The following is a 20,388-nucleotide window of genomic DNA, read 5'->3' as shown; positions in this document are numbered from 1 at the left end:
GGTCGAGGTTGCACCGGAGAGGAGAGGGGAGAGGCGAAGAGAGGAGCTTACCATGTGCCAGAGAGGAGATTGGAGCAGATCGAGGCTGGACATCAGAGGTGCCAAAGAAGAGATCGAAGCAAGCTAGAGCAGAGATTGGAGAGGAGAATGGAGTTTTTAGGGATCGTGTGGGAGAGGAAAAATAGGGATATGGTTATTTTAGAAGTTTCTAGCGATCGAAATTAAATTTAGTCATTATTTTAACAATAAATTTAATTTCGTTACTAATTAATAATCAAAATTTAGTTCAATTATTAAAATATAGTGATCGAATTAAATTTGATCATTATTTTAGTGATGGATTTAATTCCATCGCTAATTAACAATCAAAATTTAATTCAGTTATTAAAATAGCGATCGAATTAAATTCGCTTCACTAATTAAGGGTTTTCTTATAATTTAAGATCAAGTTTGTTATAAAGGATATAATCATGTACAAAAAATTGATTTTTAACGATGATTTCCCCCCCCCCCCCTGTTGTGATACACTATTCTATTCGAGTTATGGTATCTATAGTTGCTACATATGTTTTCAAATTAGAATAATTAGACATCAAAACAACTTACATGGTGACCTAAAGTAGCAAATACATCCCTCGAGGCATAGCTGAGTTGGTTACGACGCAGCAGACTTGCAGAAGAGGACAAGGGTTCGAATCCTGACGAAGTCAGGTAATACCCTCCTGCGTCGTGACCAACTGTAATTTCTCAATTTATCTCCTCACAAATGGTCATGGGGCCGATCGTGTGTGGCCGCTAAGGTGGCGGATTCCACCTTTTGTAGAAGATAAAGTAGCAAATACACATGCAACAGCTTGAGAACTTTGTTCTTGAAGTTGAGGATCATGTTCTCTTGCCTTAAATAATCTCCTACCTAATGGTATACTAGGTTTGATAGAGTCATGATCAATCTTGATTTTAATTAAGGAGGAGGTATGTTGTTTTCAAGAAGTTAGCAAATGGATCTTTTGTATATATAGAAAGAGTGATTTTCATAATGAATAGATGATCTTTTTTTCATGGTTTGTCTATCGAGTAAATCTCAATTTTTATATATTTATTATTTTATGTGAATGATATTTTAAATGTTGTTATGCACACATCAAAGATTAAGGAACTAAAAAAACATAGTTAAGTCATAAAAAAAATTCTACAAATGGAGATTCATTGGGATTGAAAAGCAAGTAAATTGTAGTTGACCTAGAGGGGTTGTAATGAGAAGGTTTTAGTCGCTTGGCATGAAAGATATGTCAATCCTGTTAAAATACCCCTATTGTTATTTTTGTTTTCACTGGCTTTATCACTAGAAAACCGTTAAGGAGAGGAGCAACATGGCTCGTATTTCATACTCCAACAATATTATCGAAATTGTTAGATTTGAGAGGTGTCCTAAGGCAATCGCCTTACGGTTATACTATTTATTAGATAAATAACAATTCACTATTTGAGTGCACATTCCATATGTGTTTGATCGGATCTTAAACTCGAATACTGAATGTCCGCAATACGATTCATAGCATGAGAGAATTTGTAATTGGATCACAACTCGTGAGCATCTCTACATGTGCAATTATGAGCGTATTGAAATTTTCCCTAGTCAAGGAATTGATGAGAACAGACGTCATCGATTCTGTTAAGACTAGCACGTTTTGAACTCCTTGGTTTGCCAAGCAGCTGATCTCACTACTGTCAACATTAGATGTTGAGAGTTAAACGTGGATGCTGGTTAAAGGTAACCAGTTCATTGGAGTGACCTACTTTGAGACTTCATATGGTTCGATATATATATATGTCAATGAAGATCTCAGTACAACTTAAGTGCGAGTTTCCTTTGACTTACGGTATTCAAGTCACCTAGGTCATGGAAGCTTATACTTTGACATCTTAAGTAAGCATCTCCGAGAAGGTGTGGACCCGAGATGATTGGGTATAAGTCGAAGTGTCCGAAGGTGTTTGAATAGCCCACAGAGGATTCCCCGCTCCTTGAAAAGGGAGACGTATACCCTACGACCGCTTGTCAGGATTGTTACTAAAAGTCTTTGGCCAAAGCATTACATGTTAAGAGTACGAGACTCTTGGACACATGTACAAGTAACTTGAATCCACAGGACAAGAAAGCAGCTTGGGCTAGGTGTGACATAGTCAGCCTAGTGGAGACCGACACATAGACCATGTCCTGAACCAAGCGGGTATAAGACGGTGAAAGGAACGAGGCACGTTTAACAAGAGCTGCTGAAAGGTTTAGAAGATGTTCTGGAATTAATCGTTGATTTTCTGGTCAATTGAGGATCATGATATACTACTAGGTGTCACTCATGATCGTTCCATAGTTAATGGTTAATTACGGACGGCCAACATAACCGGGAACCTATTGGGTCACACGCACTACAAGTTCTCCGAAGGACTTAAAACGAGTTTGAGAATTAGATTCTCAGAACGAAAGAAATAAAATATGGTTGGACCAGACAAAGGACAAAATGATGGAACTCGTCTTGCGAAGATGAAACGAAACAAATTGATTTCGTTAAAATCAGAGCTCATTTGGTTAGTAAACCAAATGATTCAGTTTTGAACCGAATTGAACCAACTTGGTTTGGTTCGCGATGGAAGAAATTTTGGCAGAATGGATGCGATGAGGAGGTTCGTCTTGTGAAGACGAATCGAACAAAATTAATTTGGGTCAAATCGGAGTTCATTTGGTTAGTGAACCAAGCGATTTAATTTTGAACCCGGTTTGCTACAGTAATCCTAAAACCAAACCCGGTTTGATTTTGTTTGGGTTTATTCTTAAGCTAGCCGGTTTAGCCCTAAACTAAAACCTGGTTCGGCTTTTACAAAACCCCGCCGCACTGTAGCATCCTTAAAAAGGGGGCTGATCGCGTCTATTCACTGTGCTCCTTTCTTCTTCCTTCTCCCCGCTCGTCTTCTTCCTCCTCACGCGAGAAGATCGCCGCCCTCTGCAAGCTCTTCCCTCTGCTCGTGCAACCAAAGCCCTAAGCGGCGCCGAAGTTTTCCTCTCCACGGTGTGCCGCTACTCCTTGCTGCTTGCTATTCGCCGGATTTGCGAGGAACAGCCGGTGGTGATGAGCAGTGGCGGAGCTACAGGGGGGGCGCCTGGGGGCGGTCGCCCCCCCTGGCCCCTGGCATACACACCATTGGCCCGTTGCATCTTGTTCGCACACATACTCTTGTTTTCTTCCCCTGTGGCTGCTCCAGAGCCTCATCTTCTGATCCATTATTTCTCAAATCCTTCACCATCTTGCATGGACTACTCTCTTCTTCCTTCCTTGCAATCAGTTGCTGCTTGATTAGTCCACTGCTGCAGTCCAGTCTAAGAGTCAAGTCTTCTTCTAAGTTCTCCTTGCGACCTTTGTCTTTGTCTGCAGTGTTCTCAGTATTCTCGTCTTCCTTTCTATATATTTGCCTATTTGAGCTTGTTCCAAGGCTCAACGAAACAAGCTCATGTTCTTCTTCATCAGAAGTTGGAATAGTTTCGACGGCTCTTCTAGCGTCCTCTTGTTGAGAAACAGTAGAGAAGTGCAACTGGAGAGACTGGTAATCGTTGATCATACGTGTTAATGTCACCTTTAATCTCTTGTTTTCTTCTCTCATTTTGTTTATTTCATCTTTGGTGGATTTGAGAAGATCCTCCTAGAATTGCAAGTAAAAGAGTTATTCATGAGCTCTCTTGATATTTTTAAATATAAAAATAATGCATATAAAAAAAAAGAGCTATGTACCTGTTTGTTAATGCTTGGACTTTTGCTCTCTGAAGAAGATGAAATCTGAATCATAGTTTTAGAATTCATCATTATTATTATTGTTATTTTATTTTATTTTTTCCAAACATGCACTATAATTTAGCTCCCAAAGTCAGTTTCTTTACTAGCAAAAATAAAACAGTATGAAAACATCATGAAAATCTTAAAGAGAAACATGCGAAAGGAGAAAATAAGGCGAAAAACTAAGAGAAATCACAAATAAAATAAACCTGTGCATCAACTACACAAATTTTGTCTTCACTTGGAGTTGAGAGATCTTCCTCCATCAATGGAAACGCCAAGCTCTCCTCTCTCGATCGCTTCAATCCAATCTCAGCTCTCCCTATTCTTATATAAATTTACAGTCACCTGCCTTGACATTATTTATTTATTTATTTTATGATATAAAAACTCATTGTTATTTATCATTAAGCACTCAATTCTTAGTTAATTTAAAATTTATTTTATTAGTGTGACAATGCGATGTTAAAAAATGGCCCCCCCTCGATAAAAATCCTGGCTCCGCCCCTGGTGATGAGGATAGGAGGATGGGCGACTCTCCATGCTCGGTTGGCGCAAGGTTACTGCCAGACCGGAGGGCTACCGTCGCAGGGCTAGAGTGTCATGAGCCCCTGTTCATCATCTTCTCCACCGCACAGCTTTCTTCCCTGCTTGGCAGCCTTCTCCCGCCGCCGCAGCCTTCTCCTCTGTCGAGCACCTGATCTCCTCTGCTCGGCACCGGTCTTCTCCTCCACCTTCGCCGGAAAGGAGCCGCCGCTGGATGCTTGAAAAGAACAGCAGCCCTCTGCCACCTTCGTAGGAGCCGGAGTTGCTGTCAGCTTCTTCCCGAAGCCGGAACTACTGCCCCTTTCTTCCTTGAGAGGAGCTGTTGCTAGAGTTTGCTGCCGGAGCGAATTTGCTGCCGAAGAGGTGCCATTTCCGGACCCGCTGCCGGAGCCACAACCGAAGGAAGCTTGTTGCCGGAGAGGATGTCGCAGGAGATGCTGCTGCCCGTGTGGGTAAGGAGAAGATGGAGCCGGATAAGAGACATTGTTCTTTTCTGTTATGTTGTAACAATGAAGAGAAAATGTCTTGTTGTCTTTCCGGCCATGAGGGAAGGTTGAATGTATTGGGTTTTGCCACCGAGAGCTTGTGAAGCGATCGGAAAATATTTCCATTGTTGTCGGAAAGAGTTTCGACTGTTTGTCCTAATCGACGGTCAACGATTGACCATCGATAAACTACATCGGGAATACGATTCTCGATGATAGTTGGAAAGCTCCGAAACAACCGCGACAAACGTTGTTGCATAGTTTTCGGAATAAGGCTTCTCTCGATTCGATCGTCATCGATCATCGGCTAGTACCGAAGACGATGACGTGACTCGTGGCTTCCGAAGCCGTCCAGACGGGAGCTTGGCATGGATCACCAGTAGAGGCGGAATTCCGATGAGGACCGCTCGATTGATTCAACATGACTCAACATCATCATCGCGAGGTACACGTTTAGAATAATTTTATTCTGTAAATTTTAATTATGCAAGTAGAATAAATTTTATTCTGAAAATTTTAATTTTTTGTCATGCCTTGTACATTGTTTATTTCCTGTCTAGCATGCGTGTGTTGTATGATAATTACTGTTAATTATTGTTTTAATTCCGCTGCGCACGTTTTTGAAATGTGTTAACATGCGCATTGCACCAGGACGATCCCAACAGAAATATATTTCCATGTATCTTATGGTATGTACATGCCTCGAGATTTAACATGTGAGCTTTCATTTTATATTTTTGGGACATAGTTGAGTTGATTACGACGGGGTATACTTGATGTAGTGGGCAAGAGTCGATTTACCTCTCACAAATAGTTATGGGATCGACCGTGTGGAGCCGTTAAGATAACGGATTCTACTTTTTTTACTGAAAAAGAACATTCATTTTACAATCATATCAAAACAATAACAAAAAAATATGCGGAAACAAAATAAATTAAATATCCTAGGAGATTTAATTTTTTAGGTATTTATCAACAATATATTACATCAAGCTTACCTGTTTTTTTTTAATAATCCAGAAGTCTCAACTAATCCCGAAGGCGGACGATCTTCCCTTGATTCATTCATCGAATAAATCTAGAATTCTCAAATTTTTAATCCAATTAGAGAAAAATACCTTACAATATGTCATCATAGTTGGGATTCAAATCATCATGAGTACTTAGTAATTTACCACTATACCATGCTCGAGGGCTATATCAATTTTACATTTGGTATTAGAGTTTGAGCACTTTGAAGGATTAATTATTGACAAAGTGCATCTCTAAAGCATCTCATCACTTTTGGATGCAGATTTCTCTTGGTTAGAATACAAATTAAATTGAGAATTAAATCGCGATCAATAAAGGACTTGAGTGCCTTACCAGCAAAAATGTTAAAATCCTATCAACTTCGACAAATAGAAAGTGAGATTAAAAAAAGGACAAGTGATTGCTAAAGTTGTTGTCACACTTCATGAAGATAGCACAAAGACTTACTAACAAATGCAAAATCTTCAAATGAAGTAACGAGAGTTAGTCAACCAATGAAATTGACGATTCAAAGAACTAATAAATAGACTGCATATATAGTTAGAGAACATATCAAAGTTCTTGACTTGATAATTTAGGCCATGAGTAGAGGCATATACAGTGTCATGGATTTATCTTTTATTAAATTAGATAAGAGGTCTTGCTTTTATTTATTTTTTCATTATTAAGTGTCTTGCTTTCGGTTTGCTAACAAGTCTAGTCTTCTTCTGCTTGTTAATAGACTTCGCATCCAGATCTTTCTTAGTCAAGAGGCCTCACCGGTATTTCTTCTTGCCATATGCCGCTTGAGTATTTTGCCAATACCATGAAGCAATGCAACTTGGACAACTCCTTGTCACTTTGAATATTCTTTCTCCGGATGTATGGTACAGTACCGGCTCAAAGCATAGGCCTTAAAGGCCCCTAGGGCCCCAATAAAATTGGAGCCCATTGTTATTTAAAAATTTTATTTTAAAAATTTTTTTATATCAATTGAATAATGTGTTCGTTTCGTGAGATCATGATGTTTCGATTTTCGCAGGATCACATCATGTCTGTATAACTACGCATGAGAATTTGATGTCGCTTCATACGTTTGATGCACTGCTCATGCCTACATAAATGAGAAGTTGCTGCATGAGAATTAATACATGGCTGAATTGATGCATCATTCTAAAAAATAATGTTTTAATAAAGTCTTATTTACGTTCAACAATATCATAAGAAAGATTAAATAATTTAATAATTTTATCAATTGAAAAAAATTTATTAACAAAATTTAAATATAAAAATTTAATTAATAATTTTACATCTCAAAAAATTAAAAAATTAAATTTTATATAAAAATATATTTTTAATTAATAATTAGAAAATTAAATTTTATATAAAAAATTATTTTTAAATTAATATTTTATTTAAAAAATATTTTAAATTTATCGTTGTCGGTCCCAAATCTGAATGAAAAAGGATGAAAAAAAAATTTATATTTAAAAAAATATATTAAAAGTCTAAAAAAATTTTAGCCTAGGACTTCACAAAACCTTAAGACAGCCTTGGTATGGTACGATGATTAAGTCCATTAATAATAAATCAGACATGTAAAATTCGAGACTATAAAATTATGAGAATTTTTTTCTCTCAAATGAGATAGATTGGGCTGTCATTTTTTTGCAGAAGGGCTGTCATTTTTTATTTCATAATTTATTAAAAAAATTAGACACTTAATATCAATTTAAAAAAATTCCACACTCATATCGTTATGACTGCCGCGGCAATGACCCTCGAAAAGGATTGGGGCACGAAGGAGCATAAGGCACGTGAGACGACGATGACAGAGATAATTCAAAAACAAAAATAAAAATAAAAATACTCCTGATTATTATATAAATTTTAGAGTGTCTGTCTTATTTTTTAAGTAAAAATAATAAAAATCGAGGTTATTTTAAGAGAATATTATTTTTTATCCTGACCAGAAGATATTCTCCGTGGAACGCCTCAAATTTAAGAAATCTCAACGGAGACAGGCGCACATCGGCCCGCCATTTTGTATTTAATTCTAGAACCGAACTGTTTATTATGTTGAACTCACATAATAATGATGTTGATTTTCAACAATCAACATGATTGTGATTCTATTCTTCGAATAAAATCATAATAATATTGATTTTTAAAAAATTAACATCATCTTATTATTATTTATTATAAATAATGATTCTGTTATTTTAAATTTTTATTTTAAAAATTTTAGCAACATCCATAATTTCATAGAAGAGTTCAGAATTAACTTTTCACATCGTAATTACCTTTCCTATATTATCCATTTTTCATTGATAAACTTAGCAAGCGTTGATTAAACTTATTCATAAATTTTTATAATATTTTAGAGTCCAAATATACGTTGAGTTATCAACTTGAAAGCAATACTATTGGTGCTCAAGAGATTTTTAAAATTTTATATTTTAGTTTTGATATTCGAATAATATCATCGTAATAGATGTTAATCTTTAAAAATTAACATTATCATGACTCTAATATTTTGTGACTCGGATTCTTAAAACAAAAGAATGGGATAAGTCATCGGTATGAGGGATATTATCGGAAATAAATATGTGCTTTGGAAAATATCAAACTGCGGTGTGCTCTTTAAGAATTTACGTCCTTTGATAAATGATCGAATCTAATTTGTTACGGAAAATGTCAGTTCAATTTCTAATCAGGGGCTCCCTATGAGAAATTCTATGCGGGAGTCATTTGCAGTCGATAGATCGGACGAAGATTAATCTCGATCGTTAATGACTACTTTATCATAGATATGATTGAGTTTATAATCTACGCATAATCGTAAATGAGGTCATTCTTATTATTTTTACTTTGACCCGGAAGTAAAATCTTAGCCGTTCACTTTCCGAGTGCGACCGCACAGCATCCACCAGATCCAAATCTAGCGCCACCTTTCTCTCCTTTTAACGCCACCACTGCCACCGCTGATCTCTCTTTCCACCACCACAACCTCCTCCTCCTCTTCGTCTTCCTCTTCGTTCCGCTACCGCGATGCAGAACAATAGTGCTTCATCGTTGCTTCTGAGCCGGAACAGGAGCTTCCGAGCCGAAACGCTAGGCCAGACCGCCCTCCACATTGTCGGCAACGTCTGCTTTGCAGCATTTGTCATCGTCGTCCTTGCATTCACCATAATTGCAGCCACCTACCGCCCCGACGATCCCCTCCTCCTTCCCTCTTCCACTTCCGCCTCCTCTTCCAAGCTCACAGCCTTTCTCACCTCCTCCACCAACGCCACCTTTCGCCCCGACGACGCCCCTCTCCGAACAGGAGAGGACTTCCTCAACTCCTCCGCCACTTCCTCCTCTACCTCCTCTTCCTACGATGACGCCGTCATCATCCGCCTCGCCGATCTCCCCGACTTCAACGCTTCCTCCTCCGACGCCGACTGCGACGATTCCGGCCCTATCAACTGCGCCAACCCGGAGGTCTTCCACCTCATGATGCGCGCCACCATCGAGTCCTTCCGCGACGTCCATTTCTACCGCTTTGGCAAGCCTGTCCACGGTGGTGACGCCGACGGTTCTTGTGACATGGCCTGGCGGTTCCGCCCCAAGGACGCTAAGCGCGCGGGCTTCTATAAGGACTACCGTCGCTTCCTGGTCGTCCGCTCCCCCAGCTGCACCTACTCCGTGGTCAAGATCGGCGAGTACCACACCGGCACCAACGCCCGGAAGAAGAAGAGGCTGCTCAAGGGCGGCTCCGATGGAGGAGGCGAGTTCGTGCGCAAGGGCAAAGGGGGCAACCCCTCCTCCGGCTTGGACCCCCTCGTCGTCCCCGTGGTAGGCGACGCCGTCAACGACGCCCTCCCAGTCATCGAATCCGAGAGCAAGTTCAGCAGCGGCAAGTACCTAATCTACTCCGGCGGCGGCGATCGCTGCAAGAACATGAACCATTACTTGTGGAGCTTCCTTTGTGCCCTCGGCGAAGCCCAGTACCTGAACCGGACCCTGGTGATGGACCTCACCATATGCCTCTCCTCCAAGTACTCCTCCACAAACCAGGACGAGGAGGGTAAGGACTTCAGATTCTACTTCGACTTTGAGCACTTAAGGGACTCCGCCTCCGTCCTCGACCAGCGCCAGTTCTGGAACGACTGGGGCAGGTGGCAGAAGAAGGACAAGCTCACGCTCCAGCTCGTGGAGGACGTCCGAATCACACCGATGAAGCTGGCGAAGCTGAAACACCACCTAATCATGCGCAAGTTTGGGGCCGTCGAGCCGGACAACTACTGGTACAGGGTATGCGAGGGGGAGACAGAGGCTGTGATTCAGCGGCCATGGCATCTGATCTGGAAATCCCGCCGTTTAATGGACATCGTCTCCGGCATCGCTTCCAAGCTGAAATGGGATTTTGATGCCATCCACGTAGTGAGGGGGAGAAGGCGCGGAACACGCAGCTGTGGCCGAATTTGGCAACGGACACCTCGCCGGAGTCCCTTCTGTCGACTCTGGAGGACAAGATTGAGGAGGGCCGGCAGCTGTACATTGCCACCGACGAGCCTGACGCCTCTTTCTTCGACCCGCTGAAGGAGAAGTACCACACTCACTTTCTTGAGGATTTCAAGGAGTTGTGGGGGGAAAACAGCGAATGGTACGAGGAGACGAAGAAGCTGAACAATGGGATTCCGGTGGAATTCGATGGGTACATGAGGGGGGAGGTGGACACAGAGGTCTTCCTGAGGGGGAAGAAGCAACTGGAGACCTTCAACGATCTCACCAGCGACTGCAAGGACGGCATCAACACTTGTCGCACCACTTCCTGAACCCACACTGCTCTCGAGATAGGCCTGGTCAGTGTTCATCACCTGAATTTTTATCAAATTGTGCTAGTCAAGGTCGAATGTTTTTTATGTGAAACTCAATTCCAAAGTTTGGTGATCTAAGTAGTTCATTCTCTTTCACTATGGGTGAAGTTTGGGCATGGATGTCTAGGGTTCAACATGACACTTTAGGTGTGTTTAGGCTTTGAGAGAATAGATTGGGTGAGTGGAGTCATTCAACAGTTGCGTCCACATACTCAGGAAGAGGACAGGGAGAAGTTCCATTGGCCATTAAAGGTGGCAATTTGGTGCGATAGGTTAGATAGGTTGTTCCTGTATAAGATCGCGGTCTAATGAGTCAATTGAAGGCAACTGGCAAGGGAGTGAGATTGAAGACTTTGACGATGAAGGAGATGTCGAGAAATATCTACAGCAATTTATTTCTGTTTGAGATGTGGTTTGTTGAAGGCAACTACCAAGTGAGTGAGATTGAAGACCTTGACGATGAAGGAGATGTCGGAATCATCTGTAGCACTAAGCCAAGGATTATGATGGGCATTGACGAGCTCGGTGTGATTACTCCGATGTTCAAGTTAAGATTTCTTGAGGTATGGGAAAAAAATAGAATAAAAAGATGCATGCGAGAGCCCCCTGAACGAATGAAAATCTTCCTTTTTTACATACCTCCTTTAGGGTTTATATTATTCCTAGATGAGCCGGTGGCGGACCAGATCCGACAACTGTTATTGGTCTTTCCATTCACCGCATGTCATGTGTCCGGTGGATGGTATCTGGGAGACCAAGTCTGACAATCGCATAACTGCCCTTCCAACCATATGATGCTAAGTGTTCCTAGAATATTCGCAGTCATTATCTGCACCACTTGAGGAGAGAATTACGTTGTTTGCTTCTTATGTGAATGAGTAGGGCTGAGTTGAAAATGTCGGGTGGCCAGAGTCAAGGAGCAAGGTGATGACTGACCTGAGTGAATCGGGTGGCTGAGTTGAAGAAGTCGAGGGGCTTGAGCCCTCTAGGATCGAGTGATCAGGCTGAAAGAGTCATCGAGGGGCTTGAACCCTCTAGGATCGAGTGATCAAGCTCGGAGTCATCGGGGCTTGAGCCCTCTGAAGTCAAGTGACCAAGTTGTAGAAAGAGTCGAGGGACCGCTTTGACCTCCACATATGCATGACTTTAACTTCCCACTTATGGTTGACTTGACCCTGCCACCTAATCCTCCCTTTCCCCATATCATAGGCTAATTATGGTTTGATAAGATGGGTGAGTTAGGAGAGTCAAGTCGTCAAACTTCCCACTTAAGATGTGCATTAGGGAATAGTAGCCCAAGACAAGGGATAGGTTACCTTGCGGTTGTGAGATAAAAAGGTATAGTAGCACAAGACAAGGGGCATCTAAATTTCTATCTTTGACACACTCTCTTCCATTTAAATTTATAATTCTCGGAAGTTTCTTAAGCATCGAGGAGCTTTGTCGGATTACTCGAGCATCCTCCGACTTGTGTTGATCTTGGGCAGGGTTGCACCATAGGGATTGGAGTTTGACGGGATAATTAGAGACACTAAGGGCTAAGGGAAAGGTTGGAAAATTAGAACGCATCAGGGGTTGAGGGAGTGGAATGGGAGAGGAAAAGAATAAGAGACAATGTCATAGGGTAATCGAAGGGATATGCCACATGCTCAATGGAGCGCATATAAGAAGACAATGTTCAACCTAACATCCATATCTGAGTTAACAGGCATGAATTAGAGTATAATTTTAACTATCCTCTCTCTAACTTTTATTGGTTTAGCAACATATTGGATCCATTAGGTTTATTTTTATATCTCAACTGCTAAATAATTATATTTTTAATATGGATTTTAACATGGTTAATTTTTTTAATATGGTTTTATATAGTGACAGGTAGAGAAAATTTTCACCAATGGAACATCGCTAAGCTTAGGTGGCACCTTGGGAGCATGTGGAAAATGTGAAAGATTGATAGACAAATAGATAAGAAAGCTATCTCTTGTGTTAAGGAGCGCAAGAGGTGAGATTATTCACTTTTGTCAATTGATGTTTAGAGAGTAATTTATAAGAACAAGAGGTTTGAACATTATTTTTTAAAATTCTTTTATTGTGTTTCCTATTTTATGTTTAAGGGTTGGATTCCTTCATATGTTGAACCACATTAAATTACTTTTATCTTTCTTTTCTTTTATGTTTGTTTGCATAACACTACTAACAATGGAGGTACGTTCAACTATTGGTTTTGGTGACTTCCTAACTAGGGGTGATTTTCAAGCACCTCATTCAAAGCTAAAGTACTTATAAATTCAACTAGTATATATTTCTACTAATTTTACTTGATTGAATAATGACATCCTATATAGAAAAAAAAAATTAGTGTATACTTTCTTCTCAAAATTTGTTCTTTTATATTTCACATCAATTTATGATTTCAAATTTATTTAAGAAAAAAATGATTTTACTAATAGAATGTCTCTAAGGTGCAAAAATCTAATAGTTTGAAAACCTCACTCACTCTTTATAACGAAATATCAAATATTTTATGATAATTTCTCAATTTGAATTATCTAATAATTTTTTATGATGAAAATAAGTTTGCAAAATTTTCAAATAATATGTTCTTAAATTGTAAATTATTTGTTGAGTAATTAATAATTAAAGTTTTCCTACAATAACTTCTCTAATTTATATTTGACGAAAATAAGTTTTCCTATTATAAGTGGCGCTCCAATTGAATGACTTGTATCGATTGTGCTCTGACTAACCATTGACGGTGCTATGAATTATTAGCCATTGCCAATGACGATACCAAATGATGATTGAAATTGTGAAATGGAGGTTATATGCCCACTCCTAGTTTTATTCTTTAAGCAATTCACCATGTTAGGGAAATATCTCATATGGCATTTGGTATGGTTAGGAAGTCACCAAATGGAGCACCACTTGAAGTCTCATTCATCAAATCTTTCATAAGAACATGACTATATCTTGCCCATATCTTAAAGTTGAGGCGACCCTTCGTTTTCCAATTTTCGCGAGATGTTGAACCAAGGCCTAACAACCTATCACTAGGATTAGGCCACCTAGGCGTAATGCACGATTGGCTCGACTATAGCCTAACATGCTAATGTTAAGGTTGAGATAGCAAATTGACTTCTGAGCTTTCACCTTGCGAGCATTTTGAAGCTAGAGGATGCCTTAGGGTGTTTGCAAAGTTTGTGGGAACAAATTAAGAAAATTTGAAGAGAGTATGAATTTTTTTCTAGTGGAGAAAATTTTTAAGGTGAGATTCTTTATCTATTCTAACAGTTGAATAATTTAAGAAATAGTGATCATCTAAGCAAAAGGTCTTGTAGGGAAAAGAGTTATGGCCTAGGGTAATTAAGGCCTATAAGACATTGTTACTATTGATGTATCAAAGCAAAAGGTGCCTCTTAGTTTGGCTTTTTGCATTCAACTCATATGATAAATGTTGCATTAGAAGGGAATTGCTTTTGAAGTACCAAATTGAAATTTTTAAAAGGTAGTTTAAGACAACATATTGAGCATCTACTCCATTGGGTTGACGAACAATATATATTCTAGTGATCTACAATACTAAATGTGATATAAAAGAAACATATGATCATTATTATACTTCACGACTATCATTCAATACCAAATTTTGAGGGAGGTAAGGCAATTACTTTTGACCTGTTCATAATTGCCATAGAAACTACCACACCACAAGAAACTCCATGATGCATCTGGTTCATCTTACTGTCCTACAAGACATGTATGGAATAAATGTGACACAGGGCTCTACAGAAGACAACCCTGTCAAATATTAATATCTAAAATTGTATAAATATCAATTCTAATGTGTTTTCTAGTGCATGAATACATAAACATAGTTAAAAGAAAAGGTATCGAATGAATGGTACATTCACTTATTTCGTTTCTGGAAGCTGACAATTGTCAAGCATCTTTTGGTCCATAACATCATCTGGAAACATTGAACCAGTTCCCTTTGTCTGTTTCCTCGCCCCATAAGCAACAGCCCGAATGATCTAAAAGTAATTTTCAGACACAAATGCTCACTAGATCTAAAGGTGGTTTGGTCCTTCAAAATAATTCAGCAAAGTGACAAGTACGAAAGAGAGATTGTGAGATGCCAAAGAGCTAAAGACAGCTGGGTTTGTGCTCAGGCCACTGATAAGAAAGTGATTGTTAGTTTTTGATTAGGTCAAAGATTCAAGAAAGAAAAAGGTAAAACATGTAGGTCTAGTTGCAGTGAGCCACAGTCGATATGATAGCTAGGGAAGAAATCCACAGACTGTCATGTCATAGCAATATTGAGTACATACAACTGCAATGCCTTGTTCTCTTTTGTCATTTTGCAGTTGTATTGATGCAACAATATGAGTAGATTCAAACACGAGCTTAATTCAAGCAAACCAAAACCACACTTCATAGCTTCTTTAAACAGCAAAACAAGCAGTTACATATTTCTCACGAGATCTCCATCAGGAATATAATCTTAGAAAACCTAGGCAATCTTGCAGAACATATCTCATCAGTTCCTCTTTCTATCAAACGGTCTCAGAGGTGGATGAGGGTAACAGTGGCTGAGTGAGGTTGGAAGAAGCTTTGATGAGGGAGGCAGTTGTTGGTCTGATGCCATCATGCTCGCAACCGGAAGAGATAGTGGATGCCTCCTTAGTCGCAAAGGTTCTTTCCTCACTCTTGCCCCACAGCACCAGGTAGAGGCCAGCAATGATAAAGATGGCTCCAATGATGCTGCACGAATCCATGAGGAAGGAAAACAATTAAAGAACGACTTTTGCAGGTGCTTGCAATTAATGTAATGTTTATTGCTTGATGGAGAGAAGGAAAATTGATATTAATACCCGCCGAGGTAGAATTGCTCCCCTAATGCGATCGAGGCCATGATTGCAACCACCAAAGTTTGAACTGGCTGGTACACGGCCACAAACACAGGGCCTCCCCTGTCGATGCACCATGTTTGGACAGCGAAGGCGATTCCAGATGCAACAAATCCCTGCACGTAATCAGTGTTTGAGATCTTCTTGTGTGTATCGATTGATTATGGGTTGTTAGTTAGTCGCATGCATACGGCGTATAGGATGGTGAAGAGCTCGCCGCCGGAGTGGAAGGTCCAAGCGTCTGCGTCGCGTTCGATGAAGGCGGCGATGATGAGGAACTGGATGACGCCGAAGAAGCAGGTGTAGGAGGTGACGGAGAGCCTGGCTGGGTATTTCATCAGCACCGGCTTCTGGAGCACGAGCCATCCCGACCACGACAAGCAGTGGCCGATGAGGTAGACGCAGCCGAGCGTCCAGTTCGTCCCCTCCGCCATGGTCGGCGGCGCCACCGAGTTCAGCGTCGTCGTCGACGTCGCGGGACTGAATATGGATGGCCCTTTGTAAAGCGTGATGATGGTGGCGCCGCCGACGCACGCGAGCGTTCCGGCCACCTTCGCGATGCCATCTCGCCGGTTGAGCTGCACCTTCTCGATTCTTCATCATTGAAGCAAAAGATCAAAACTTTACACACGAACACATCAAGCTGGGGATGAAATGAGTAGTTAGAAGAATTAATTACCTGAGGGCGGCGGCCATGGCGAAGGTGATGGCCGGAACAGAGTTCTGGATGGCGGAGGCGAAGGTGGGAGAAGTGTTGTCAAGGCCAAGCAAGTAAAATCCCTGGTTCGCCGTTATCCTGATTCCATGAATTCTATCGATCAGCATCAAGTCGGATTAACTTTCCGAACGAGTAGTACGCAAAAGTGGGAACTTACCCGCACAGAGCGAGGAGGAAGAACTGGGTGAGGAAGGAGAGCGTCATGGGCGGCCTATCCTTCCTGCATTAATCAATCCACGACAAGGTTAATTAATTACCAAAGCATATACGAACGATCAATGCTCTTCAAATTGAAGAAGTTAATCACTTCTCGAGGAAGTAGGCGAAGGGGACGAGGAGGATCAAGGCGATGATGTTGCGGTAGACCGGGAAGACGACTTTGCTGATCCCCATGTTGAGCGCCGCCCGGGAGACGACGTGGAAACCGGCGTAGCCAAACTGCAGCGCGAGCATGGCGACGTGCAGCTGCACCTTCTCCGGCATGCCGCAGACCCTCTTCCCTCCGCCGGCCTCCGCCATTGCCAAACACAAGAGATGAGACTAGTGAGTCGGTGGATGGATGGATGAAGAAGTGGAGGGTGAGTGAGTGGGGTATATATAGCTGCGGGGCTCGGTAAACAGTCAAAGCTAGCGTGGGACTTACAGGCACTAGCGAGCACTGATGATAATGGCGATGGAGGGGAAGGAGGAGATGAATGATCAAAAGCACGCACGAGTGCGTTCGGCAACCTCTGATGGTGTTGAAAACGATCAGAGATGCATGCTCTTGATTTTTTTTTTTTTTAATAATCCTTAGTTCCTATTAGATCAAGCCCCGGGGCAATCGAGTAATGATTAAGGATATATGACGGATGTCTTTAGGACATAGCTGAGTTGGTTACAACACAAATGGTTATGAGATCGACCGTGTGGGACCACTAACTACAATTTATTTTTTCACAGATGATTATGAGATCGATCGTGTGAAACCGCTAAGGTGGCGAATTTCATCTTTTTGCAAAAGAAAAGGATATATCAATTTATATGGTATCAATTTTTTAAAAAAAATCCAATTAGATAAGATCAAAATGTTAGAACTCTCATTTAACTATATCACTTCTAACTCATCTCCGTTCCCATGGAAAAAGCAAGTACACCGCATTTCAAAAGCATTGTTATGATCTAGAAAATTGCTTTAGCAGAAGGAGACTGCCCTGAAAAAGCATCCATTTTCTTAAAAAAAAAAACAGACCAGCATTAGACACACCCTTCCTGCCTCTCTCAGATTTCAGAGGCAGGAAGCGACCAAATACATCAGAAAAAAGCAGCTCGGGACCAGACACGACCACACTAGCTACCCGTTCAAGCATCGACACAAAGTACATCACAAGTTTCAATCTTTCTTCACCTTTGCTTCACCTCAACTTATTACACTGCCATGCAGTATTTACTTTCAACTGTGTGTTCCCTTCATCAATTCACTCGCCTGCGCTGTGCTCAGTTAAGGCTTTACCTCTGCATGCCCCCACCTCAACCATCTATAACATGATGAGGCGCCGGGCAGCTTTATGGGATAAAATGGATCCACTAGGGTTCCATTCCCAGGTTTTGTGTTGAGGTTCAGTGGCTTCCCTGCTTTAAGGGACAACTTGTTTGCCTCAATCGATACAAGTCAAATTTTATTATATCCCCATGCATTGGTAAACAGTCCTTTTATTCTTTTGTGTTGATGCCTTGTGTGTCATTCTCACTTTACGAACTACCCACTTCCACCACAATATTCTCATGATCACCCACACCTCTGCTACTTCTACTTCATGTGGACTGATTTTCTTTTATCCTTTTTCAGTTTGAGTATCAATTCTTGATCGAGCACTAGCTGCTTTCATTATGCACATGAAAAGAACTAATTTACAGGAGTTCTCCCCATGGGGCATGAGATCGATTAGCTGTTTGTTTAAGAAAAAGGAGCTCAAATGGCATGGCGGAAAGGTTGATAACTATTCTAAATGGTACTAATAGATAGATTCCTATAACCATCTCTTTCATTGATGACTCTGATATATGGTCCTACTCCTAATGGGTTCTCACTTTTTGATTCAAAATTAGGGCTAATAACATATATAGTTAATTAGTTTAAAGTATACTCATGTCGATCCAGTTAGAAACTTAATCGCCAACTGTAGCAGCAGCCTGCCTCTTGCATCAGTCAGGGCATTCTATGTCGAGTGGTCGACGAACAGTAAATATATATGCGTTTGAGATGACATTTGTTTGGCCTCTTTAAACAGGCAGGGGATTCTCCTGGGCACTGTGTATGAAATTGACTGGAGAGGAGAGCGCAAAGCAGGCGTGCTTTGTGCAAGTAGATTGATGATGAATATTCCAACCACTACCTTGCGTTGCCTGCAAAGCCTCGACGCCGCCTCGAGACAACTGCAAATTGCCAATGCAAAACTGTTAATTTTAAATCCGTCGGGAGAGAAGAGATTTAGTGAAGTGTGTTCTGTTCAAGTGCGGTTTGTCCATGTTGATTTGGTGGCTGTGGTTGTTAAGGAACAAAGATGTGTGTGAAGCAGCGCATGAAGACGAAGTGAAGTGGACATGGAAGTCTTGAGCAAGCTGATTTCATGAACAGAGGAACGAAGGACCTAAGGCCAAGATAGGGTTGACGATCAAACGTGCGGGGCCGATATATAGTCTTTCATAATGAGATCTTTTTTATATCATATTGAATTCAAATAAATTATAAGCTTAAATCAGTTTTAATAATATTAGTTACACACATTTAAACCTCTGGACCTTAGATCATTTATTAAACTTCAGCTCAGTAGAGATGTGGCAAATAGGAGATCAAACAAGTAGTTACCAACATAGGAATGGAAAATTCCCATGTTCGGATGGGTATTCTTTTTGGTTTTTAAAGCAAGCATGGGATATTATTGGTTCTCATCTATTTGATGCGGTTCTGAAAGTCTTTGCATTAATGACGCTGAGATTGTACCAGTTCTCAAGCATAGTCATGCACAGACAACACAGGGCTTCAAACTGATTGCTTGTTGAAATGTCCTATATACAAAATCATCTCCAAGATTATTTCAAATTAGATTCCATTATTGAATCTACATAAGTTGGCTTCATAGAAGGGAGAAGTATTGCATATAACATATATCTATCTGAAACAAGAACTATTGAAACAATAATGCAGGAACTGCATATCGCTAAGATGCATGATATAGATGGATTTGAGGAAAGCCCATGACACAGTTAATTAGGAGTTCCTCTGTGTTGTTCTATACATCTAGCTTTTGCAGATGATCTGTTAATCATGTCTAGAGGGGTCATTACATCAATTGACATTTTGTAGAAATGTCTTAATGACTTTGGTGCGTCTTCGGAGCTTACTATAAATATCATAAAATCTACACTATATAGATCTAGAATTATAGGATTAGAATTGGAGGATATACAAATAATGACAGGATCCCAAGAGGTACATTGCCTTTTAGATATCTAGATATTCTTTTAACTGCAACTAAGATCAAGGTAATGCATTATGCACTTTTAATAGATAAGATTGTTGCCTATATCAAGTCTTAGACCAATAAGCCTCTGTCAGATGCAGTTAGGGTAGAGGTTATTCGAACTATTTTGAAAGGTGTGGAATGTACTAGTAGACTGTATTTTCAATTTCAACAGCAAGTATAGATAAGATTATCAGATTGTTCAAAGTGTTCTTATGGGGATCCGAGAAGGCATTGTAGTATAGAAAGACGTGTTCTATGAAGGAAGAAAGGAGGTTGGATTTTAGGATACAAAAAGTTATAATGAAGCCCTACTTGCAAAAACTTTATAGAATATACATTGCTAAGGACTCTTTATGGATACAATGGATACATAACATCTATCTCAAGGGATAGTCAATGTAGGAACAAAAACCTAAAAAGGGAGATTCTTCATAAGATAAAGTAGATAATTGCAATTTAGGATAGAATAGTTGGCATGGTAGGGGTGAATATATGAGCATCTCAACTCATCACGAGCTGGAACAATGGT

General features: G+C 40.5%; 1 protein-coding gene and 1 pseudogene across 1 annotated transcript; one reads left to right on the top strand and one right to left on the bottom strand.

Annotated features, from left to right (window-relative positions):
* Positions 1-8,911: 8,911 nt before the first annotated feature.
* Positions 8,912-12,648, top strand: LOC141812367 (uncharacterized; annotated as a pseudogene).
* Positions 12,649-15,136: 2,488 nt separating this feature from the next.
* On the bottom strand, positions 15,137-16,926 carry LOC141812240 (protein WALLS ARE THIN 1-like). The gene is made up of 6 exons (XM_074700293.1): positions 16,661-16,926; positions 16,511-16,573; positions 16,315-16,431; positions 15,827-16,229; positions 15,600-15,751; positions 15,137-15,489 (listed from the first exon to the last, which is right to left on the bottom strand). The coding sequence occupies exons 1-6, from the start codon at positions 16,870-16,872 to the stop codon at positions 15,282-15,284; spliced, it is 1,155 nt and encodes a 384-aa protein (XP_074556394.1). The 5' UTR covers positions 16,873-16,926; the 3' UTR covers positions 15,137-15,281.
* Between the last annotated feature and the right edge of the window lie 3,462 nt (positions 16,927-20,388).

This window comes from Curcuma longa, chromosome 18 (genome assembly GCF_044706935.1).
Source record: "Curcuma longa cultivar G26 ecotype Majalengka, Jawa Barat chromosome 18, ITB_CL_G26_1.1, whole genome shotgun sequence".
Classification (NCBI taxonomy): Eukaryota; Viridiplantae; Streptophyta; class Magnoliopsida; order Zingiberales; family Zingiberaceae; genus Curcuma; species Curcuma longa.
This window is presented reverse-complemented; position numbering and strand designations above follow the sequence as displayed.